This window comes from Acomys minous, assembly GCF_964271855.1.
Source record: "Acomys minous genome assembly, chromosome: 1".
NCBI lineage: Eukaryota > Metazoa > Chordata > Mammalia > Rodentia > Muridae > Acomys > Acomys minous.
The window spans coordinates 166,749,139-166,775,069 of NC_140483.1; the positions used below are offsets into that span (position 1 = coordinate 166,749,139).

Below are 25,931 nucleotides of genomic sequence, written 5' to 3' on the forward strand. Positions count from 1 at the left end.
TATTCTGAAATATCTGATTTTATTTCAAACATATATTGTTTTTAAAGAGATATTTTAGAGAGGAGGTAGTCTGCTTTGACTGTATGGAATGTGAGTAACTCTAAGTTGAAGATTCATTTTGAAAATTCAATAGACTAGCTAACAAAATCCAGAGAAGCTAGCCATTCTTACAAATAGTACTCTGGGCAAACAAATGAACATAAATGGTATGCTCCGTAAGGCAGATCTTCCTTTTCTAAGATAGCTATTAAAAACAAGCAGGGCACCTTAACCAGTGATTTAGAGAGTGAATAGAACATAAAAAGATATATATGATACTGTAGGTTTCTACATTTCTCTCTCTGGCCTGTATTTTATCCATTGGGGGAATTTGGTTGAAATTGTAGCGTATGATGCTGTGCTTCTTAACCGTTCCCACAGCCTACAGAAGCATTAAGCAGTTCTGCCAGGGAAACATAATAAAGAACAAATGCTGTTCCCTAATCTCATTTTACATACACTCAAGTAACAGAACATGAGAGGGGAAAAAATGTATTTTTCTGAGATGCCTCCAAAAGCACAGAAGTCTGAAGAAATTGTTTTTCTGTCCATGGAATTAGCAAATACAGACATTGAATTACAGTTCTGAGACTTTTGCTCCCACTCCAACTGCACTGAACCTCTTAGCTTCTTGAATGTCAGGGAAAAAAAATCTATTACCCCATACTAGTGAATACAAGAAATATAATAAACAAAGTCCAAGTCTAATTATAGCAAAGAAAAACTCACAGCTACATTGGATTCAAAACCCACCAAAATCTAGTTATTTTGGCAGAACTAAAGTTTGCCTGAAAAGACAGAAAAGAAAAGAAAAAGCCTAAAGAGACCATCAGATGCTGAATTCAAGGGCCAAGGTTGTGTATATTATCATCTTCTATTTCAGAGTGTAGCAAAGGTCCCAGCATAGACGCAGAAGCCGGGCAAGGTTGGCTACAGGAGATCAGCTGAATGCTAAGCTTACAGGAAAACAGGCAGTAATGTTCTTACAATTACTTAAAAAATACATAATAATTTTCAAATTGGTCTTTCTTGTTAAGTGCAATAGGTGAAGAAAATGAGCAGCTTTATTTCACTGAGTTGGTTTATTTCTAACAAAATTCTCATCCTTGCTCTGCGGCATTGTAGCTAGCTGCTGTGGCAATAATTATAGATCAAACACAAAAAGGCTACAAGTCTTTCAAGAGCAAATGATACCAAGGACAGATGAAGTCTTAGGGAAACAAAGTGTTCTCTTCATCCAAATATTTTAATGATAAAACAGGAGAGAAAAAAAAAAACACACTGAAGCTGCTGGTGTGTGAAAGCTAATGGTGGAGTTTTTGGAGTGAGGAAGAGATAATTTTCCTATCCAATAGCTGGCAGAGGCATTGGTTCAAGGACAGGTTGTGGTACACAGTGATCCTCTTGAGAGAGAGGGATGGGGCAGCAGCAGGGAAGAGAAAGGGAGGAAGGGAGAGGAAAATGGAGAGGGAGAGAAACAGAGAGAGGGGACAGGTGTATATAAAATATATCACACGAAGAATTCAAGTATTGCTCATAATTGCCTTGATTCATGTTTCTCCTCCTAATAAAAACACTTACTTTTGGGCTACAGAGCTTTATCAGAAGTATTAAGGACAGTTGATGTTCCTGTAGAGGATCTAGGCTCAGTTCTTAGCACCTACTGTATGGCTCATAACCAACTACTGCAGGGTATCCAATACCCTCTTCTGACCTCTATGCATATATATTGTGCAATACTCATACTCATATACAAAAGTATACTTAATAAATACTTTAAAAATTAAAAAATCACTTGTTATATCAGAATTTGTTGACACAATTCCCCATTCTCTTTACAATCTTGATTCTCAGACAAAAGGAAAACGAGTTAACATGACTTTAAGATCTTCTTAAATACATGTATTTTCCCCAGAAATATTTTCCTTTCTTTGTCTAGAGGGTCTACTTGGAAAACTGTATCATTCACATGATATAATATAGAAAGTTCTTGAGTTATCTCAGCAACACCACTGAAAGTAGCTGAAAAGTTATCCCTCTGGCAAAATGACAGATGCAGACTAGATTAAAAGGCCCCAATAATCCTTAAGCACAACTCCACAGCGGAATCTCTGTGCCCCTGCATCGAAGCCCCTCCGTGTACAGGATTTATCTATTTATTTTTAGGATAATAAAAGAATTTCTGAGCTGTGACAAGGATCAATACTACAACATCAGAAAAGAAGGAAGGAACGCAATCAATGCCTACTTGCACAATACCATCCACCATCACTAACAATTAGGCCGAAAATTGTATCCTCCTGATGACAAGGACATCAATTAATTACTTGGAGAAGGGGTAAATTCCCACCTTCCCACACACCCTAGCTTCTCTGAATTCAAAGGGAGGCAGCATGTCACCGCTCATTAACTAGACTAATTACACTTCCTCAGTCACTGCGGCAGTTCTGCTCTCTGGGTAGAGACAGCAGCAAGCAGACAGAGCCTTCAAGGAAGGGCACTGGAAAATGGGAAAGCAAAAGGGCAAGCTGATCTCTGTAGCATCCAGTTTAAATCTTATTCTGCAATAACCATGCAAACTAAACATAGGGTGAGGGAAGCTACACTGAACGGCTTCCCAGCTGAATCACTTCTTAGTGAGGCTTTTGTCCTTTCTTCAGCTCCTTATGTGCCACTTGACACACTTTCACAGAAATAAAAGCGGGAGTTACACAAACATATCTACTGCCACAAAACCATAAGAAATAGACGTGCAAAGACAAAGATAGTATGCGCTGCCATTAAAACATGCCGGATCTTGTATTCACGGAGTTAAAACTCCGATCTTTTCAGATTGCTCGGAGGTTCTTATATGAAGTTAAGTTATAGAAACATAGGGGAATTAGGCACACACAATTTTTTTTTAAATCTTAAAGGGAAAAGTAACATAACTAATTTAAGTGGTGTGGTCCGACTTCATTATTAGAGCAAGCAGGATGGAGAGGAAGCATGTTGACAGGCAAATGTTTTTATCTTTAGGATTCATAAGCCAGCTGATTTAGTCTACCAAGGAAATGTCAAGATAAGAACCAAGTAAATTCTACCCAGCCCATGTGAGAGTCAATGCTCTGTCTGTATACCTTCTGGTCCCTTAAGCAATCTTCTTTCGTCTTCTGCTTTCCTAGTGGGCTTGATTCAGTGACATTCACAATTATTACTTGTGGCTACAGAAAAGTTGAGTTGGGATGAGTGAAATAGGTTTTGCTGGTTCGCTTTATTTTTTAATTTAAAAGTTTAGGGGCTTTCTGAAGCAGGGTCTACATAGCCTAGGCAATAAAAGCCTATTAAGAAAAACAACAGACAAACAAACAAATCCCTCTTGTTCAAAATAATTTAATCTCTGGCCAGGGACCATACCCAGGAAAGTAGGCTCATCCATCTTAAACTACAAAGAAATAGGTAAAATGAGATTTTCTTTAATGGACCATCAGAGGCAAAGATTTGCTATGGTCACAATGTGATCTAGACACCAGACCATGTGGTTTTTGGTTTACATTCTAGATTGACTTAGTAACAGTGATGTGACTTCAGGAAATCTACTTCACTTCCCTGTGTTCAGTGTCCTCTGTTTTAATATGATATACTAATAGAAACTTTCTGGATGAACTGGATGAATTGTAATATACAATGTATTTCAAAGATGGCCAGGCATAAACTATCTAACTTGTAGAAATCTGCATAATGGCCAGATATTATTATTACTATTATTATTGTTATTAATATTATTTCATTTATAGTTTAAAATTAAAATGATCCAATGAAAATTACTCTTAAAGTGGCAAGAACAGAAAGAAAGAGGGTTAGGGAACAAGGGGAATAAGAATGAATTAAGTACAAATGGGCTGCATAATCCACTGGCTAGAGCCTGGTCTGATGAATGCCTAGTTTAATACTGAGCAAGTGAGAAATATTTAAGTTTTGAACATATTGCATGTATGGACTTTGTAGTGAAAGTCAAATACATGAACTGCTGATTTTAGGATTCTAAAACAAGACAAAGCCAAATATGTAAATTCTTGTCCTAAGGTTCACATCCTTGTCTTTGCTTTTCTATTTATTCCCCAAACATGATACTATGCTCAACCACAGTTTAAATGCAGCTAAACAATGACAAAGGACCCTATACATAGATAAGCAATGGTATCCTTGTGATTTTGATTATAGATTCTCACTACCCTTACTCCAACTTCTCATTGTTGCATTACTAAAATTCTCCCACAAAGCTCCTCTCTGGGGAAATAGAAACACAGATACATCGATTGAGTCCTTCAGGGAGTTTTACAGCTTGTTTTATGATCAGGAGTGGAAAGTAGTTTCCATGACCTGAAAATACTTTTGTGTATGCTCAGTGTCTGCTGAGTACCTTGGTATGGTGACCTCTCCGGATGTGACCAGCTTTTGTACTTCACAATATTATAGCCTTGAGTCCTTGAGCAAATTGTGCTTTGTCCCATTGCCATGTCTCTACACAATTGTATTCCGTGATTCTCCAAGCCACAGGCTCTCAGGGAATCATCTCTTTGCTCCTTCCTAATTCCGACTATTCCTTTATAGTTACCTATTTTTATGTTTTCTTAGAAGGCTATGGGCTCATCCAAGACAAAGCTCATTTTTTTTGACCTTTGTTGTTCTGCAGTCAATGTTTGTTAAATAACAAAAGCTATTCAGACAGCTGGTCTCTTGCTTTCAATGTTCACTTGCACTGTGTCTGTCAAGTACCAACTTGCTTTGAAAATCACAATAGAACAGAAAAATCTTATCTTTTCCAATTCTTGCTGTAACTCTCTTGAAGTTAAAGATTCTTGGGAACTGCAGATACTTTAAGATTAACTGCTTCCTAACTGCTTCCTAAGAGCCTTGGGCTCGATATGAGAACAAGTGGAAAGCCACTCCAGACCATGTCCAATAGCGGTCAAAAGCCCATCAGCAAAGGGGAACTTACATAAGAGCCAGGTGGGCAAACCAAACAACTATACCTATTTGATGAGAGGTTTTCCTGGGGTGACCAGGGTTCAGTGAAGTAAGTAATAAACTATAGGTGCAGAGTTTGATTCTGCTAAGAAAACAATGACATTTGTTTCTTTTAAGGAAGGTTAGGAATAACAACTTGAAAAATCTAAATAGAAGAGAGCTATGAAGCTTGGTGAACTTGCTGCATTTGAAGTTCTTAATATCTGCATGGGTTCAGCAAGAATGAAAGGCTCAGTGCAGATCAACACTCTGATTTCAGATAGTGCTTCTAAGATGAGCTGCTGTGTCTTTGTGTCCTGCTACATTTGTTTACAAGATGCAGAATGACATCCAGCTGAGAAGAGATTCTCTGTTTCTTTGTATCTTATTTGGTGAGGTTGTTTATTAACTTTGGGCCAAAGAAAGCATCTTCTCAGATTGCCAACTGTCAGGTCCATCTTCCCTGTAAAGGCTATGCTGGGAGTCTAATCAGTGGGCACTTTTGAGTTAAATCTAAAGGGTCTGCATTAAAATGTATTCACTTCTGTGCAGTCTAGAGATAATAACAGACTATTTTCTGAGAGAAAAGGGTCTGAAAATAAGGCTGTGTTGCTGATAGATCAGGTGGAGATTTCAATTGGGAAAACAGCTCTTTTTACACAAGACACTCTTTGTTCTGTGTGCTCCTGTTGTTGGTAATAGCAATTTTGATCACAAAAAGTGAGTGTGTATGTGTGTGTGAACTCTAAGTTCAGAATTGATCCAGATGCACACTTTAGTAATCATCTGCTGTATGGCCAATGGCAAGCTTGTCACTATGTGGCCAACAACATGCTGAGATGCCTTGACACCTGACCAGGAAAGTCTGAACACAGCATGACACTGGAATGCAGGCAAAGCAAACAGTAATGGTTAATGGTGCTGGCTTAAGCTATGGAGTTTTTGTTTTTCTTCCTTATTATATCATGCTTTACTGGATTCAACAAAGCCCTAGGGGTTTGGCCAGTGATAGAAAGGGGCCAGTGTTTCACTGATATTTAGACACATATTTCTTTCCAATATTGTAACATTTCTGATTGACTGGCATCTTAAAACTGGTGACAAGATTACAATGCTTCTTTTTCAGTAGTCTATATTAACATGGAGGCTATCATATATCATGAAACAAGTAATATCTACTAATATGACTAGCTATTTCTACCAGCAAACCTCATGGGCATCTCTATGTATACACTTATTTCCATGGAACCAAAGCCATGGTCCAAATTCTGGGTGTCTGACTCCAAGGCCTGTGCAATTGACCACTCTGTTGTACTATTTCTCCTGTTAGCTCAATAAATAGAATGCCTTAAGTGATAGGGAGAGGGATCAAGACCCAATTTGAGAAGTAGACAAATCACATTATATATAGTGGGAAATGATCCTGCCTTACAATCCCGTTCCAAGCGAATCTCACATTGACTGACTAGTTAATTTAGCTGTTTACCTTTCTTAATTGGAGTTATGCATACCAGTGAGTAAAACATCTGAACTCCTCTTTTAGTTCTTTTAGTCTACTACATAAATGACCACTATTTGTTCAAAACTATAAAACAACAGCAACAACAAACTCTTATGGCCTAGGTTTCAAATTTTTACCTTGGAAAAAAAGAGTTAAATTAGATCTTTGTTATCTAATGCTTTATTTCTTCATGACAATAGAAAAAGCCAACAGATTCAAAACTAGAACACACAAACACACACACACACACACACACACACACACACACACAGAGGGAGAGAGACAGACAGACAGACAGACACACACACACACACACACACACACACACACACACATGCATACGCACATATGGACAAGTAACAAAGGTTTGTTGAAACTAGATTTATGTCTATGAATGTACTGTGGAATGGTCAAATACACCAAGAACTTTGTTACAGGAAAAATGAAATAAAAAAATATTTTGCAGTCACTGATTTGATGACAGACAATGTTTGTCTCCTCTCTGGAGAAATGTAATGTTTACCACAGGGGATTCTCTATCTTCAGAAAAAAGAAATATACAATCAACATGTCACAGGAAAACCACCAACTACTCTGATGGATAGGTATATGAAGCAAAGAGGTAACTATAGTATCTTTATAGAAGTTAAGCAGACATATTTTTATCTACAGGAGATTATGGTTCCTAAACTTTATAATCAGGACATAACAAGAAACAAACAGAAAATTTTTAGTTCTTTAAGAAAAATAATTTTTAAGTTGGAGCGAAGATGAACATGCTACCAGCTCCTGGTTCTACCACACAGTAGGTGTGTGATAATTGACGAACAATCTACCTTGAGCTCGTGTTCTCAGTGCTCCCTATACATTTAAAATATTGTTCCAAACAATGTTTCTTGTCTCTACATATGGAAGAAACATATTATGTGTTTCATTACTCACCAAGGAAGCAGTAATCTTATTCTTTTGACCTCTTTCAGTACATTATGCAGAGTTTATTCAATAATGGATAATATACATGATATGATAATATCAGAAGATAAAGTCTTTGATATCTGTTTAGTTTGCTTCATGAGCCTCATTATTACTGACACAAAGACCACTGTCATAAGAACTGGAAGGAATCCTTAGCACATGCAAATGAGAAATGCAGGAGGATCTTAAGTGTTATGATCAGAGATGTCCATCTCTTTAGATAGTAACAAAACTCGGGCTTGGGCTTTCAGGTAGAAAAAGAAAGTTGCACTCTAGTGAGGACTTCTGAGAACTAGTTTTTTTTTTTTTTTTTTTTTTTTTTTTTTGTCACTTTCCAATTATAATAAAAGGATTGGAGACAGTAGTTTCAATCTAGAATTTTAAGCTAATACTACAAAAAGAAAGAGCTAGCACTAACAAATATGAAAGTAGATTTTTGACAACTGTCTGTGTGGCCACCAAAGCAGAACGGAGAATGTCTTAAAAGGGACTTAAACTCAATCAGAAAATGGTTGGCTATCTCTATAACATTCATGTTATCATTAAACCAATGGAAGTTTCTATTGTGAAACTATGTTTTCTGAACATGTCAGGGCCATTACACTTATGAATGCAAAGAATGCATAGGACCTATACAAAACAAGCTAGTCAGAAGTCCAGCATTGGGGTTTGGGGGGAGCAAATGAAGCTCTACCACAGCTGAGGTGCTGATGGCTGCTGCGGGAGGGAGGGTCAGTTTTCTTCCGGGATATGGGTGCTGGTAGGTTGCATCAGTGAATGACTACCACCAGGCCCACAGTAACAGCACTAACTGGACTCATTGGTTTAATAAAAAATACATATGGCAACTAAGCAGGCTCATTCTGGTAGACTTGTGAAGGGGGGATTAGGAGGTAGATTTGTGCAATACACATTGCATCCATGTATGAAATTCTCAAATATTACGTAAAACATTTTCAAAGTACTTCTGAACAAACTGTCAGGAATTTTGAAAGACTTTTGTTGTTAACTGTCTTTTAAGGCAGGTTAATGCCTCAATTCAGACCATATAGCTTATAAAAATTAGAATATAATTGAGTTAAATTTTGAGTTGGAGAAATTGAATCATGAGAACCAAATTAGAAGTCATATTTCATTTTTATCTTCCTAAAGCACCTTTATTATGATTCCTGCGATACTACATGTTGGGGGCTTTCACTCATGGGATCAATAAATCTGTTTATATGAATAACTTACTGAGTCTATTTTCATGAAAAAAGGAGACACAAAGTTTCTCCTGCCAGACTCACAAGGCTACATCTGGACAAAGTATCCAAATCAAAATGCAAATCTGTTTGTATTAAGTCCCATGCCCTTTCTACCATCAGAACACTTAGGTCTCACCATTAGCACTGTGGTAGAAGGTCCTGACAACACTTGACCTTCCACACTGGTCCAGTTTAATCTGATTCAACTCTCTAATATAAACAACCTATATCATCACACAAGTCCACTCAATGCTATTTCTCTCCGTACACTTTCTTTGCAAAGATATCATAATATCCTGTTAAACAGCAGACTCTGACTCAGCAGATCTGGAACATGAACTAAAACTCTGCCTCTAATATACCCAGGTGATGTCAGGGCTACTCATGTGATTATGAGAATATAATTTTCCGATGTGCTTTTGACTTTGCCCTTAGCAAAATACTTAGCCCTCTTCTTCAAAGTTCTGTTCATATTATCTCCTCTATTATTTTTTTCAGTTTTCCTTTCTTACTCTGACAAATTTTCATTAGTTCTTATGATTAGTTCATGAAGTCTTAGAAATATATAGTTGACTTTATCATCTCAGCGACATAGTTTAAAAATATTTTTCCCAGATCTTCACCAACCCTAAGTCTGACAAAGGTCTAATATCCAAAATATATAAGGAACTCAAGAAATTAAATACCACCAAACCAAATAACCCAATCGAGAAATGGGGCATGGAACTAAACAGAGAATTCTCAACAGAGGAATATCAAATGGCTGAGAAACACTTAAAGAAATGCTCAACCTCCTTAGTCATCAGGGAAATGCAAATCAAAACAACTCTGAGATTCCATCTTACACCCATCAGAATGGCTAAGATCAAAAATTCAAGCGACACCACATGCTGGCGAGGATGTGGGGAGAGAGGAACACTCCTTCATTGCTGGTGGGAATGCAAACTAGTACAACCACTTTGGAAATCTATCTGGTGCTATCTCAGAAAAATGGGAATAGGCCTTCCTCAAGACCCAGCTATTCCACTCCTTGGAATATATCCAGAAGATGCTCCAGCACACAACAAGAAAATTTGCTCAACCATGTTCATAGCAGCCTTATTCATAATAGCCAGAACATGGAAACAGCCGAAGTGTCCCTCAATAGAAGAATGGATAAAGAAACTGTGGTACATATACACTATGGAATACTATTCAGCTATTAAAAACAAGGACTTCCCGAAATTTGTGGATAAATGGATTGAGCTAGAAATGATCATAATGAGTGAGTTAACCCAGAAGCAGAAAGACTCAAATGGTATATACTCACTTATATCTGCATATTAGCCCAAGGGGCATGTCCCACGAAAGCCTTCACTTACCAGGAAACTGAGACAGAGGAGAGGACATTCTAGTGGGATTCTAGATGAGAGAATCATGGGAGAAAGGCAAAGTAGAAGGACCCAGAGGGTCCTAGAAGCCTACAAGTAGAACATTATGATAGGCAGATTTGGGCATAGGGGTCCCGCTCAAACTAAGGCACCAGCCAAGGACAATACAGGAGGTAAACCTTAAACCCCTACCCAGATCTAGCCAATGGAAGGAACACTCTCCACAGTAGAGTGGAGAGTGGGATATTACTTTCTCACATACTCTGGTGCCTCACCTTTGACCATGTCCCCTGGAGGGGGAGACCTGATGGCACTCAGAGGAAGGACAGCAGGTTACCAAGAAGAGACTTGATACCCTATGAACATATAGAGGGGGAGGTAATCCCCCTCAGGAACAGTCATAGGGGAGGGGAGTAAGGGGAAAATGGGAGGGAGGGAAGAACGGGAGGATACAAGGGAAGGGATAACCATTGAGATGTAACAAGAATAAATTAATAAAAAAAAATATTTTTCCCTCTCTTGTACAAAGCAGAAAGAATGAAGCCAGGTGAATAAAACACAAAGACAATTCTATTGAAGACCTCAGGAGCAGTAGGCTTCCAGCTTTGGATGCTGGTATTTGAAGGTAACTTCAACTGTATATAAGCTCCTTTATATACTAGTAGCTCTTGTGTTTTTCCTTAAGTAGATCTACAGTTATAGGCACAAGCTATGGTGGTTTTAACAGAATGGTACCGACACACTCAAATACTTAATTCCAATTTGGGGAAACCAGTTGGGAAGGATTAGGAGGTGTGGCCTTCTTAGAGGAGATGTGTCAACGGGTACAAGCTTTGAGGTTTCCAAGGGCCATTATCATTCCCAGCTTCTCTCTTCCTCAAGGTGTAAGTTCTCCACCGATATAAGCTCCAGTGACACTCTTTCTTGCCTGGTGTAATATTTCCTACCATGATAATCATGGACTCATCTTCCAAAACTGTAAGCCCTAATAAACACTTTCTATAAGCATCCTTGTTTATGGTGTTTCTTCAAGGCAATAGAAAAGTAACTAAGACACCAATAATGCATCTGGTCTAAACTATACTTGTGCATATATATTTGTGTGTATGTATTGACAATAATGACTCTGATGATATCTGCCAATTGAATCTCAAATAAACTTAAATATCTAAGATGAAGTGTAAGAAAAGAATTCACTTTACTTTTTAAAAACCAAGACTCAGCCCAGGCTAGACTTAAGTATATGATACCTGTACACCTCTCACGTGCTATAACTATTGACTTGTTCTACTAGATCAGCCACTAGAAATCTGAGTTTAAAATACACTAGACTTCCAAAGAATGCCATTCTGCTTTGTAAAAACCTATATTTATTTTGAGTTCTATATGTTTATAAGACTAATTCATTGCCTTTGAGAGTGGACCTTACTCTGTGCATGGTAGATGCTATTTTCAAATTGAGATTATTCATATTTCAGTGACTTTTTCTCCTCATGAAAGAAGATGAAACTTAAAGCATCTAGAATGACCTTCAGAGACAACATTGTGAAGAACGTTCATGTTTTATCCTCATTTGCATGAAACTAGAGTGACAAATTTAACTTTATTCAGCTTAATAGGTTTCAATAAACATTAATCCACAGTGCCAAAATAATGACGTATTTGAAAGTAATGAGTTTTTCCTTTTATTTTCTTCATTGAAAACCAGTTAAAATATATTCAAATTTACATGGTAGTTAATAAGAAAAAAATCCCAAAGTGTTTCTCTGATATTATTATGTAAAAGCCTTAATCTTATTACCACAGATGAGTACGACACTTAAATTCTCCTTCATGGCTGTTAAAACGCAGTCCAGTCAATTCATGCCCAGGGAGCTTTAATCACAGATCATCTTCCTGATGAATGGTAAAGACTGTGTGGGCTATCATGGCAACTGCTGAGGTGACTCTGGGAGCTGCTAATGGCAGTAATGCCAGCATGCAGTTCATAGCTGCTTTTCAGGACTGCCTCTGATCTAAATGATCATTAGATTAGCTTTGCATGGAACATTTCTTGAGAATTCTTTTATTTAAGTGAAGCCAGCTATTTCATTCAATGGATACAAGTAAATTTACTGGAGAAGATTGAAGTTTTTGCTGATGGAGAGTGAAGTGGCCATTTATTAATCAGCCTGAGATATTATATTTTTAACTTCTGTGACCTATTACATTTCTATAAATAAAGAATTAAATCAGGGTCATGAAGAAATATACAGAAAAACAATTAAGACTTAACACATTAGCAATAAAAAGCAGTGAAGAATCTGGTTGGTAAAAAATGGACTCTTCCTGAGGGGGACCTCCTCCCCCTGTATATGCTCATAGGGTATCAAGTCTCTTCTTGGTAACCTGCTATCCTTTCTCTGAGTGCCCCCAGATCTCCACATCCAGGGGACATGGTCAAATATGAGGCACCAGAGTTCATGTGAAAGTCATACCCCACTCTCCACTCAACTGTGGAGAATGTTCTGTCCATTGGCTAGATCTGGGTAGGGGTTTAAATGTAACAAGAATAAATTAATAAAAAATTTTAAAAAATGGACTCTTAATATAAGTGACTCTGCTGCCCCAGGATTTATTCATTTTCCTTCTTCTCATTGCTACAACTCTATGCCCATCCTCAAGCTCCAAATAAGAAGGTACTAGAGCTGTTTTGAAGGTTGTTGCATCACTTAACTAGAGGGGCTGTACTTAGTGGAACAAGAGTGAAGAGTTAAGAAGCAGGACTTTAAGAAAAATATGACAAGATTGGTCCAGGTTTAATTTCCCAGAATTCTTGAAGAAGAAAAATGGAAATTATGAATTTTCCCATTCTCAAGGGAAAAACCCAACTCCTTTTGTCTTACTAAATAGCACAAAGATGGTAGAGTGTGTAAACTGTGGAAGGCTGGAGAGAGACAGTGGACCCCAATTCATAGGACTCGCTTATCCAGCATAACACTAGGAAGATGAATATAGTACCCAGGTCTGTGATCTCAGCTACTCAGGAAACAAAATAGGTAGAATGATACTATGTCTGAGGACAGCTGGAGAAACTTAGGGAGACATTGTCAAAATGAAAACCAAGCCTTGTGCTGGAGAGATGGCTCAGCGGTTAAGAGCACTGACTGCTGTTCCAGAGGTCCTGAGTTCAATTCCCAGCAACCACATGGTGGCTCACAACCATTTATAATATGATTTGATGCTCTCTTCTGGCCTGCAGGGTTATAAGCAGGCAGAACACTGTATACATAATAAATAAGTAAATCTTAAAAAAAAAAAAGAAAAGAAAAAGAAAAGAAAACCAAAGCTTTAGTTCAGTTAGAGCAGTCTTCAGTGTGCATGAGGGCCTGGACCCAATCACTCAGACTTGGGGTGGGGGGTAAAAAGAAAGGAAGAAGAAGAAATGAGGGGGCAGAGGGAGAGGCAGTGTGGGCCATGGGCCTCCTGGTCCACATTCTTAAACACAGCAAGTCTGAGGTTTGGTGGTTCTCTGTCTGCTCAACAGTAGACCTCATGGAGATTTCTTAACTGCCCATGATAGAACAACCATTATACCTGCTGGAGAAAGACATCCTTGAATAGCTGCATTACAACCTGATGCAGCAAAGGCCAAGAAAAGCTATAAGGGAGGCTGCATTTTACAACTTGCAGTAAGCAAATCAGTAGAAATCTCATGATGCAATCTGGGAAGTTCAGAAAGCCCTCAACCCTCCGTTGTTTGGAATAATTACAGAATTTTAGTGGTATATTTAAATTATACTGTTGCATAAAATGCAAAGACAATCATGTTCATTTAGTAATGATGCATGAACAGGATCTACTATGAGCCTCTGTTGTTGTGTAATCCTAAAAATGGCCAGCGTTGCATCACGTTGGGTTAACAAATGTCACAGTCACCATATCCAAATCAACAATCTCTGTCTCTCTGTCTCTCTGCTTCTCTGTCTCTGCTCTCTTTCTCTGTTTCTGTCTGTCTCTGTCTCTCTGTCTGTCTCTGTCTCTCTCTGTCTCTGTCTGTCTCTGTTTCTGTCTCTGTCTCCCCCCCCCCCACACACACATGCACACACTGCAAAAATTCACATAGAATCTTTAAAGACTTTGATATTTTATGTCATAGTTAGTTTGGAAACAGACACATTTCTGATAACCACCATGCACAATGAATGATGATTCAATTAAATACAGTTTTCAGGCCATGGAAAACATCATATTCAAAAATCTACTACTTGTGGGGCTAGCAAGATGGCTCAGGAGGAAAGGAGCCTAGATTCTCAGAAAGCAACAAAAGGGGAGAATTTATTTCTGCATTTTTCTTCAGACTTCCACGTATGCACACTCATATATACACGGGCACATAGAATAAATAAAACACAATAAAAATCTACTTATTCCTGTTGATATATTTTGCAGTGAAGATTCTTACCATGAGTAAATGAAATTCCACCTATTTGGACTATTTAGAAGCTTAGCAAGTCAGAACATTTAATGGGGGCAACAAAAATCACTCAATTTACATTGAAGAAATAAAAGGGATACCTATAAAATGCAGCTACCATATTAATTTAATTGTTCATTTATACCATTTCTATCAGATTCAAAGTTGCATTTCAATTAGAAGCATCAGTGTTAATTTTCTAGTCACAACCAAAGGCATGCATACATTACAAGTTCTGGCACATAAACAAAGTGTATTACCTCGTATTCCTGGGAAAACTTCAGGTTGTCATTTGCTTTCAACCTTTCAATATGATCTGCAAGTTCCAAGATAGGTATTGGAGGATGGCTAGCCATACCTATTAAAAAGGAAGAGGAAGCATATTTGAAATTTTTTAAAATAAAAATGACATTAAAATTTCTAAAACACAGTGAATGCTCGAGTTAGAAATGGCCTGAAAACATGTGAGTAGTAAAGATGTTTTATGTGAGGAAGCAGGTGGATAGTCTGGTTACTCAAAGCAGGACATGCTCTAAAGGGAGGACTTTGGAACCAAGTAGGTAATTCACCAAGCATATCCCCCAAACTAGCATTCCTAGTGTAGAAGAAAGTGTTACTGTGCTATGAGTCAAGGAGGTTAGCTAGCGGAGAAAACTGAAAGTCGGCTTGATGTCAGCTTCTGCTTTGAGTAATTACTGTTATGCATCTCAGACTCCTTCTCCTGCACTGTGTGAAATGGAAATTGTGTGGAATTAAATGGTGTAAAGTCAACCAAGGAAGGGACAGTGAAGAAGGCCTGAAAGGGAAGGAGGAGCAGCCTTATAGGAAACTTAAAGTGACTTATGTATAATCAAAGAAAACTAACTTGAAAGATGAAGGTTACCAGGGTAACCGGAATCATCTGAACCTGCAAAGGAAATGATGGCATAAATAAAAAAAAAGTATTTGTTTTAAAAAAAATGAAATGGATAGCCTGATATCCCTTTATAAAGGACTAATAAAATGCAAGTTTGTGCAGGGTTTACCATACAATGTGATAGATGAGGATCACTTTAGTATTTCACAAACATGTCAGGTGACAACATTCACATGCAAATATGGACACAGAAAATGACATGCACAACAGTTCACTGACAATGCTAACCAACAACACGCTGACACCAAATCCAACGAAACTGAACTTCAAAAATGTTTGCACTAGTAGCAGATTGTAGAGGCTGGGGTTGCAGCCTTTTCTAGCCATTTATAAATAGCCACACTAATAACACAGTATTATTTTGCTCACCAACCCCCTACCCCACCCCAGTCTCACTCTTCAATCCCCAGCAAACCTACAAGCTACTCCAGGCATAAACATCTTTGTCCACTGATGGAAAACGAATTCAGGAAAAATGAGCATATGATGGATGAAAAGACAAAGGAAAGAAAAGAAAAGAAAGCAGAGGGGTCTGATACATCTTAGTTCAGTCGGCCAGCTGAAAGACTAATTTCACACTGCTTGTTAAAAATAATCTGCCGTTAATTTTGATGATTCTTGTGGTTTTCTGATGTTTTCTCTCTGTTCACATGATTTGATCTTGTCTCGTTGAGATTAATTTTGCAAGTGCACCATGAGAGAGAATTGCTGACTCGGTTAGTAAAAGACACAAATTCCAGCTGGATGGAGACAGTGAACTAACATGCCCCCAGGGAAGCATCTGAAGTAGAAAATTAGAAGTGAGGAGCTCCAACTGGAAGCCCTGGTGATGCTCTGCTGTCCCTGCACCTCTGGAGGTAACAGGATGACCATCAGATCACTGTGATAAGATTACTTTTGAGTACTTTAGAAATGGGCCCTATGTAAAGCCATCCACTAAATTCCTTTATCTGATATGCCAAGTTACCGATGGTACCATAAATTAAGTAAACAAAGAAAAAATATTTTGCTTCTTCAAGAAAATAATTCTGTGATGTGATCTATGGTGGCTTTGTGCTCATGGCTGTGAAAGTCTACTTTTAGGAGCCAAAATCTCATTAGAGACCCAACAGAAATGAATCGATTAGATGCAGATTCTCTTTGTTGATGATGTTATTATATATTTGGATGAAAATTTTGGAGTTCTTCCTGACCCTTTTCATATAGATGGCAGAATTAGACTAATATGCATTTTGTGCAAGGAGAGGGTTGGTGACAGCCATCTTGCAATTAAGCATGAGCTTCTCCAGATGAGGCAATCCCCAGAGAAGAGAATGGAAATGCAAAGGCACAGGAGATGAGAGGCTGATCTGGACATGGAAATACTGGTGTGGACATCATTGCAGTGCTTTAACAGAGAAGGCAACAGAGACAAAGATGTTTAGACCTTTTCGAGCGAATCGTGGGAGAGAGTTATTATCATATATGGACTGAGTGGTGGTTTGGCTAGAGAGGGAGGACACAGAGCCAATCAGGGAGGCGTAGGGGACTGAATGACTGCTCAAAGCTGCAAAAGTAAAGCCAATTGGAGATGGGAAAAGTATTAGTATAACAGCAGAAGACCATAGGAAACAACACAAGATGTGATCACATATTTACTTCTGACATGTGGTCTCAAAGTACTACTTTGGAAGTTATTTACAGAGAAAGCCAAGGGAATATGTGCTAACTCTTCATAAACAGCATTAAAACACATGGTACTTAAGACTTGACAGTATGTATCATATACACCCAATTTCTAGAACAAGAATGGCCATTTCACATACAAGGGTGGCCCTACAAGAACTGCATGGAAGACAAAGGAAAGGTAGGCCTAGTATACAGAATATGAAGTTACTTATACTATCACATCTACTTAACAGGGACCTGAAATTGAGCATGTCAATGTCTGTATATGTAAGACCAAAGTATGATAGTAAGTTAAATCTGGAGCAGCTCCCTTCTTCACAATGCTATGTCACTACAGTGATAGAGAATGAACAGACAAGAGTTTTTTGAGAGTGGTTCCCATAAAAACAGTTTTTAGATTATGGCAGCTTTGTTTTGAGATGTGGAGAGAATTCTTTATAAAATAGAAAGCTATTATGTACTTGACTTGTCTGCTACTCAAGTTTAGGGACATTTTCTTTAGCTAGCCAAAACAATATCTACTCCATGTAATGATGTTGCCTTGCCTATCTGTAAGGTTGAGTACCAGCATCAGTCTGATGCTAAATAAAACATGAGATAAAATTCTTCTAACCTATGGAATAACAATTTAGATGTAATATGAATAAATTAATAAAATATATTAAAAATATTCCTCTAACCTGAAGTTCTTTATTTCATGTAGGAAAACAATCACCAAGGGGGGTTGTGGTTTGAATTAGCTGAACCCCTCCCCTGTAGACTCAGATTTGAATGCTTAGAGAGTGGCCTTAAGAGGTGTGGCCTTGTTGAAAAAGGTATGGCGTTGTTGGAGGCAGTGTGTCACTGAGTGTGAGCTAAAAGATTTCAAATGCCCAAACCAGGCTCAGAGCCTCTCTCTCTCTTTCTGCTGCCTGCTGATTGATCCTGATGTACATCTCTCAGCCACTTCTCTAACACCATGTCTGCCTCTGTGCCCCCATGCTTCCCACCATGATCATAATGGACTGAACCTCTGAACTGTAAGCCAGCTCCAATTAAATATTTTCCTTTTTTAAGAGTTGCCGAGGTCATGGTGTCTCTTCACAGACACAGAAAACATAACTAAGACAAAGGGTTATTTCAAAATTATACTCAAGAAGGTTGTCCATTGCCCAGTGCTGACAAATGCATGTGGTATAATGCAGATTATTCTGGATGAAAAAGTAGACACTAAGAAGACTAAGTTAATCTCACTGTAATATTTGCTCAGCTTTTGTCTAGAAGCCTGGGCATTTTTTCACAGTCCAAAAAACAACCGTGTGTGTGTGTGTGTGTGTGTGTGTGTGTGTGTGTGTGTGTGTCTGTGTCTCTGTGTCTCTGTGTGTGTATGTTTGTGTTCATTCATTCAGAACAATATTTTCATATTCTTTCTGAGGTGTTTTAAGATTTCTTTTTTTTCAGGCTGCATGTCAGAGCAGCAATCCAGATTCTGTGCATGTGGAAGCCAGACACTAGTGTTTCAAGTTCCCTAGCTGTAGCTCTCCATCCCATGGGAATTCATGATGAAGACAACAGGGGCCTCATAACTCTACTTGTTACTATTTTATGCGTAAAAAATCACATTAGGATTTGAGAACCAAATGGATTTTTTTGTTTTATTTTGTTTTGTTTTGTATTTTTATTTTTTGTTTTTTGTTTTTTGCTAGTGACATCCTTATATCTCTGTGACACCTTGTTAATTGGCATTACTTTTTTTTTCTTTTAGACATTATTATTATCAAAGAACTTGAAGTGTAACTAACAACTGCTAAGGATGTGCCATGATCAGGACCTCATTGATCTAAAGCTACTAATGTACAACACAAACATATTTTAAAGGCTTGTATTGACCCTAAGCAGAGTTTTCATACAGAAGCCATGGCATTACCAGATATGATATTAGAATGAAACCTAATGTTGTCTTCACTATAATGAAATCTACTATGTAGGTTGAAGGTAAAAAATGATGACCACTTTCAACATGGTTCCTATTTGTGATAATAGTCACAGTGGCTTCCTTGCATGAAGTAAAACTTCAGAACTGTGGTATTTTCAGCTGAGATGCATCTTGGAGATAATAGAGTCCAAAGCTTTTATTTTATACAATAGGACTCAAAAGTTCAAAAATTGTATCTGTTCACCTAGATAGTGAATAGCAAAAACACTACTACGCTGTTTGATGTTTTCATCCTGATTTCTGTCTAGAATAGGAGTTGATTTTTCTAGACCAAAGGCAGAATCAAAGGCTGAGAAAGTCAAGAGGGTCCTGCCAGTAACCAAAGATCACTCGCTTTTATACAGGAGCCACTTTTACAACAAAACCATCAGGTGATTCTTTTCTTTGTTTCTTTGTGAGCAACAGATATTGGGGTCTACTTTCGTTCACCTACTTTTTTTGCATTTCAGAAAAAAAAAAGTACCTTTATTATGTGAATAGCAACAAGAAACATGTGGCTCAGCCCCCGTGTCAGTCCTCATTCTGGGTGTGGGCATGTGGGTGGTGCCCAAGAATGGAAGCTACTGTGCTCTGGCGCTTTCTGTGCCAAATGGACATGTGGGGCTGATGGGGGAGTTGTCCATACAGCTAAACATCCTGACCAACCACCAAGTGACAACTTTGTAGTTTTCAATGTGGACCCACCAATTTTGTGAAATCCAGTAGGTGACAAAGGCAAAGTAGGGCACAGTGTCCCTGTGCTCAGAAACAAGCATGACAGGAGCCGGGAATGCTAAGCACACAGGATTATCTCTTCAAGAGAAAGGATGCGTGTACCCGTTTTCCACCCAGAGTGCAGGGAGTCGATAATGTTTATAACCTGGTGACCTTTGCTATGGCCTCACCCAGATCCCCCAGAATGTTTATCCCTGACTCCCCCCTCCATAGACCTTCATCTTTAGCTTTGTTTCTCAGCCAATAGGACCCATCCTTATGGGATATGTCACATGTACTTTTCAGCCTGGTGACCTCAGAGCTATCTCATTCAGAGACCACACCAAGTCCTAGTCCCTTAATGTATAGATCCCATGTTCACGGCAGAGATAAAATGTACTTTGCAAGAGTTTCCATGTAGTCATGCCTTAAGCTTTCTTGTACACTGGGATTGAGACAACTGTTACCAGAAATTTTTTTTCCCAAAATTGTACTGTATTTAGATATATACAACATAAACTGGCCTGTGCTGAACCAAGTTTCCTTCTTGTCTCTCACATGCATTTCTCCGCTGGCAGATAGAGCTTTCAGGGAACCCCATAGAAGTAACTTACAGTCTCACTTGGCCTGCTAGATTGGGACCCCTGTGTAAAAGAACAAACTCTTCCTTTTGTATTTGTGTGAATTAAAATAGAGGAATGCTGCCTCAGGCCAGGTGGTGACATGCACATCAAGCCCTGCAGCCAGACAAGGACCACAAACCACGGTAATCTAAAAACAGTGTGTTCACTAACACAGTCTTAGAACTCTGAGAGTTCAGCCTGGTTCTAGGGTGGGGCTGGGAAAGGGTACGCAGGCTCAAATCTGCAGTGAACACACTGAAGCTTCCTTTTGTCAACCCCTTTAAATTCCCTGAAGCTGAAAATGTTAAAAACCACAATGTAACTTGGCAAAACATTTTTTAAAAATATAAAGGTGCTTTCACTTTTAAAATATTCTTACAGTGTACCACCATTCAGAGCAGGTTTCAAATGACTATGTTATCCATAGAGAAATGTTAATCTAAAAGAGGCTCAGTGTTTTAATCCCAAAACACCAAATCTAAAACCTCCAGTATTCAAAATATCTTGACCTTGATTTGATGCATAAGTGGAAAAACCCCACATCTAGCCTTATGTGGTAAGTGGCAGTAGAAATGCCAAAATGTCATATAAAACTATTTTCCTTCTACATGTGGTATCTATGAAACAGAAAAAATAGCATATAGACTAGGAGTCCATCCCAAAGAGATCTCAGTTCATAAATACAAATCTTTAAAAATAAAAAGTTGGGGGTTGTGGCTCAGTGACAGAACACTTGCTTTTCATGCAGGAAGATCTGGGTTCAATATCCAGTTAAAAAAAAACAAAAACAGACAAAAAATACACATACACAAAATGGGGTTGTCTGTTTGAAAAACATACTACATACCAAAATGAAGGAAAAAGAAATCAATTTTCAAATATAATGGTCCCTAGCACTTTTTCTAATGGATACTCAAGCCACACTTGCTTTCTTTACTTTTATAACTGTTTAATCCTTATATTAAATGCCTGTAGAAACTTGGTAAGTTTGCTAAGTACAGTTTTTGTGGCCAGAATTAGTGGCAGCACATGATTTTTGCTTTCATGGAACATGTGTGCTTACAGTGTCTTCAATAGTATGCTATGATTTGCCTGACAACAATTTGTGATAAAAGCAGGGGAGGGGCAGGATTTTATTAGGTATGAGCCAAGGGGGAGATAATCTGCTCATCAAATCAATGACATGAGTATATCTGACAAAGCAGCCACAGAGAGAACTTTGTTTCCTTAAACATTTGTCACATTTTGAACATAATTTATATACTACCTCAAGTGAGATAAAGACAAATACTCTACTCTGGTCATAAATTTGTTTCATAATTAATGATAAATAAGATATTAAGGGAACATTGTTTTATACGATATAATTGTTCCCAGGGAAAAACCGATAACAACTTGTCTCTATTATGGTCAGTAATGTCGTTGATAAAATATTCCCCAGGAGTGGTTCTTAGTTATGCATTGGTTGATAGACTTAAATTTTATTTTAATTTTTTGTAGGAATTCTCAGAATGAGGAATTTGAACAATTGTTCCTTTATATCCAAAATTTGCCATTTTGATTCAATAAGTGAGTTTTACCAATATAAAATACAAGAAACAAATGTTTTCTTGTTAGCGTATATGCATATATTTACTTAGAATAAAGCATGAAGATAATAAAAATGTGCACAGAAATGTGGGCTTTATCAGCATTGATGCAATTACTAACACCAGTGGATGAGGGTAACTACAGTATGACCTTTCAAAATCAATTTGGCTACTGTGCAGGCAGTCTGCTGCTGATATCACGATCTCTGATACATTAACTTTTTATGAGTTTATGTTTGTTTTTCACAGATCATCAATCACCTACCAGCCATGTTTTCTTTCAGGCAAAACACACCAAGGCCAGCCCTTAAGAGCTGCCTCCTTTGCTTTGCAGTGCTTGTGGCTTCTCTGAGATTCCTTTTTTTTTTTCTTTTTGGGCAACTTTGTAAGGGGAGAGAGAGCAGGGGCAGCAGAGGAAGCAGTCCTGTTGGTGGTGGCTGGTGCCATGTCCCACCCTGTTAGTTTCCCTTTCTTTACTTCTCCTCTGTACTGGACAGAACATAGACTTCTCTCAAACAGTGAGCTCAGTCTTCTTTGATGAGAAGATGCACAGATATCAACACAATCTGATATATATATCCCTGTTTCCCCCTTTCCACAGAACTTAAAGATTTGTAGAAGTTAGCTAGGAGTTATTCATTTTGATATATTCCTGCCCAACTTTTTCTGGTGAAGGGAAGAGACTAATATATCTAACTACCTATCCCATAATAATGCTGTCTGGCTCAGCACACCAATAAGCGAGGATTCATTGATGTAAGCGTTAATTATCTTAAAGGGTTATGTAGCCTATATTCTCCCAAATTTGTGCTGTGAATTTTAGCTAAGAAATAAATACACAGCTGTGGAAGATATGGACAAACAGGAGAGCCTGCAATCAATTTAACATCAGGATCAGATTTCTGTCCATTTTACAAGGATGTTAACACAAAATTCTGCCATAGCTGAACAACAGTGGATGAAATTCTAATTTGCTTATTATCAAAATTTGTCTGTGGTACTGATAAACTGTCAGAATATTGTCATGTGACAACTAAAACACCTTCCAAAATTGGAAAAAAAATCTGACTTCTTAATTGTGGACTTTCTAATACGAATAACTAACTTAAAATGTAACTTATCTCTTTTTTTGAAAATTAAAATAGAAGCAGAGGACTTAGCATTGTGCTTTCCTCTATTCTGCACAGCTGATGGAGTGTCACATGGTAATGGTTGCTTGCTACTTTATCATTCCAAACAGCCTGTCACATGTGGCATCACCTGTTCTCTTGGGGATGTTCTGGGGTAGGTCCTTGGTATATAAATCACAGTTTTCCTATTTCACTGAATGTCATATTTTTAGGAATAAAGACATGGGTTATTAATTTTCTGTTTATGCATGTCATTATTAAATACCCTCAGCTGTTAATGTTGTTTGGGAATAAGTATTTACATATTAATCAGTGTGATGCACATAAACTTATTTTACATAATGGAATATAGGAAATTCAAAACAAAAAATAAGCAGAATCATAGCACAACAAATCTAACCAATGATCACTTTAGTTTATTACCTGAGAAAATCATTGACTCTTGAATACAAGGAGAGGAAAGAGTGTAGTGGTTACTTGATTAGCAGCCTCACCTTCTGCTCTAACACTTTGGCAAATTACTAAAGCACTTCACAGTCACTGTGTCGAAATCCACACTCGCTGAAGCAAATGTCCATATCTCCACATATGTACAGCTAACAGTTCAGTCTATTTCATTTATAAATGGACAATTGTTTAGGAATCAGCCCATTTTATATATCTTAGGTGCCAAAGAGTTTATTTCAGACACAATTCAAGCTTAACTGAATTGGTCCTTCAAACTAAAACATAAGACAAGCCTTCCTGCATGTTGGGTGGGGCGTGACAGTCTCTTCTTTCTGTTCTTTTTCTTTAACTACGTTTTGTTCCTTCCTCTTCATCACATTTTTTAATTTTACACCACTCTCTATTCTGTAATAAGGGGGGCTCTAGTTAAATGATATCTTATTATATATACATGTAAATTTCCATTTACTCATTCAGTGAATTCTTAAGTAATACAGCAATAATACTTCAACTGTAACCAATGACATTTAGAATTTAACACACTTTCCCTATAAGTGGATCTAACAGTTTGACATGCATTAAAAAAATACGTTCTTAAGAGAACTTTTGGAGCAGGGTGTAGTGGTGCACGCCTTTACTCGCAGCACTCAGGGAACAGAGACAGACAGATTGCTGTGAGTTCAAGGCCAGCCTGGTCTACAAAGTGAATCCAGAACAGCGAAGGCTACACAGACAAAAACTGTCTCAAAAACCAAAACCTAACAACAACAACAACCCTTCCCCCTAAACCCCCAAAATTTGGGGTTGCTACATTTGTAAAAAGCATCCACAGAAGTGAAGACACTTGCAGATGTGGTCTTTTGGAAGGGGCATGGCTCTTTTGTTGCTCATTACCACCTGTACCTGTTAGTCATCCTTAACAAATGGCTCCCTGCCATGCTTTGTTCTTCTGAGCGACTGCTGTTGGGCTATGGGAGTAGAGAGGTGGCCCTCACATGGCATTCTCCTGTTGATATTTGCCCCTTATTAAATGCTGCATTGTGATTCCATGTCTACTAAAAGGCCAAGTTTGCTTTCGGCACATGCCACATATCACACATAAGCAGTGCACAACAGCATCAGAGAGAAATCTCTTTCCTCAATAAATTACTGGAGACGAGGAATGTGATGTAAGAAAGATTTGGCCTACCGTGCTTTAGCTAAAGATTGAGTTGGGTGACAGAGAAAAGTACATAAATTGTTGAGTCTATTATTAAGAAGTTGATATGTTTTGAAGTAGTTGATATATTTCCATTTTGAAATGAAGCAGAGCAAGAGTTACTATACCTCTTTGCTTTTATTTATTTATTTATTTTTAAATCAAATTGCCTTAAAAAAGCAACATGAGGGAGACTCAACATGGTGCACATAGGGGACTACAGTGACCCAGGAAATCAACTCAGATTTGCTCACCCATCATGGACAAGTTCACAGGCTGTATTTATCAGTCATATAAAAATATATATGGAGGAGACTTCTGATTTTATGGCATTTGCTCTGCCACTTACGCTTATGAAGGCATATGCTTGCCTCCAAAAAGGCAAATTTAAAGAAGCCTAACATCATTTAAATCAAATTTTAAACAACTTAACATTTACGATGATTGTATAGCCACCTTGAAAATGTGAAATAGCTCTTTCATTTGAAGAGTTAGTAGTTACTGTCTTCATCTATATGCAAAAAAATTGCTGAACACAATAAGCCATGCATTCTCACAGTTCAAAGCAATTCATTGAGAATGTTCAGTTTAACACCTACAGTGTGTCACACTGAGAGTTAGAGCATTCAGACATTAATTAGAAATAAAAGACATCTGCCAGCAGTGTGGGGTATATTACCACAACCAAATTTTAATCCCAAAGACTTTTTAGATCAGTGCCTTTCTCTTGCTCACTACTGGAAGGTATTACAATAGGACTGCTCAGTGTGATGTTTTTAGGTCTCTCTACCATTTGATATTTGTAATTTGCTTGACATAAACAGTTAGGTCAAAACAAAGCAGAGTAGATCTAGTCTTGAAGTAATATTATTATAAATCTACCCTTTTTAAGAATAGTATATTTTCTCTGTTGAAGCACTTAATGTTTTTTATTTTAAGAATAAGCATACATTTTACATCTGAGATCATACAAATGTCTCTACAGCATGAAACCCATTTGGTCAGTGAAATTTGGTATAATTAAAATGTTAAAAGACAGGAAATTTTTCATTCACTCCATCCATCCCTTTCTTTCTCCTTTCTATTCATCTCCCTTGTCTTTCTTTTCCTCTTGT

The 25,931-nt window shown here is 37.8% G+C and overlaps 1 protein-coding gene across 23 annotated transcripts in view; it reads right to left on the reverse strand.

Moving 5' to 3' along the window:
* Positions 1–25,931, reverse strand: part of PTPRD (protein tyrosine phosphatase receptor type D) — a 2,167,047-nt gene that overhangs the window by 90,600 nt on the left and 2,050,516 nt on the right. For 13 of the 23 annotated variants that reach the window (XM_084785035.1, XM_084785038.1, XM_084785037.1 and 10 more), the window contains 2 exons: positions 15,443–15,484; positions 14,838–14,935 (listed from right to left, as the gene is read on the reverse strand). In XM_084785035.1, coding sequence (XP_084641161.1) covers positions 14,838–14,935; positions 15,443–15,484 — 140 coding nt within the window. The remainder of the gene's footprint in view (positions 1–14,837; positions 14,936–15,442; positions 15,485–25,931) is intronic. The other 10 variants (XM_084785041.1, XM_084785034.1, XM_084785022.1 and 7 more) reach the window with 1 other exon arrangement.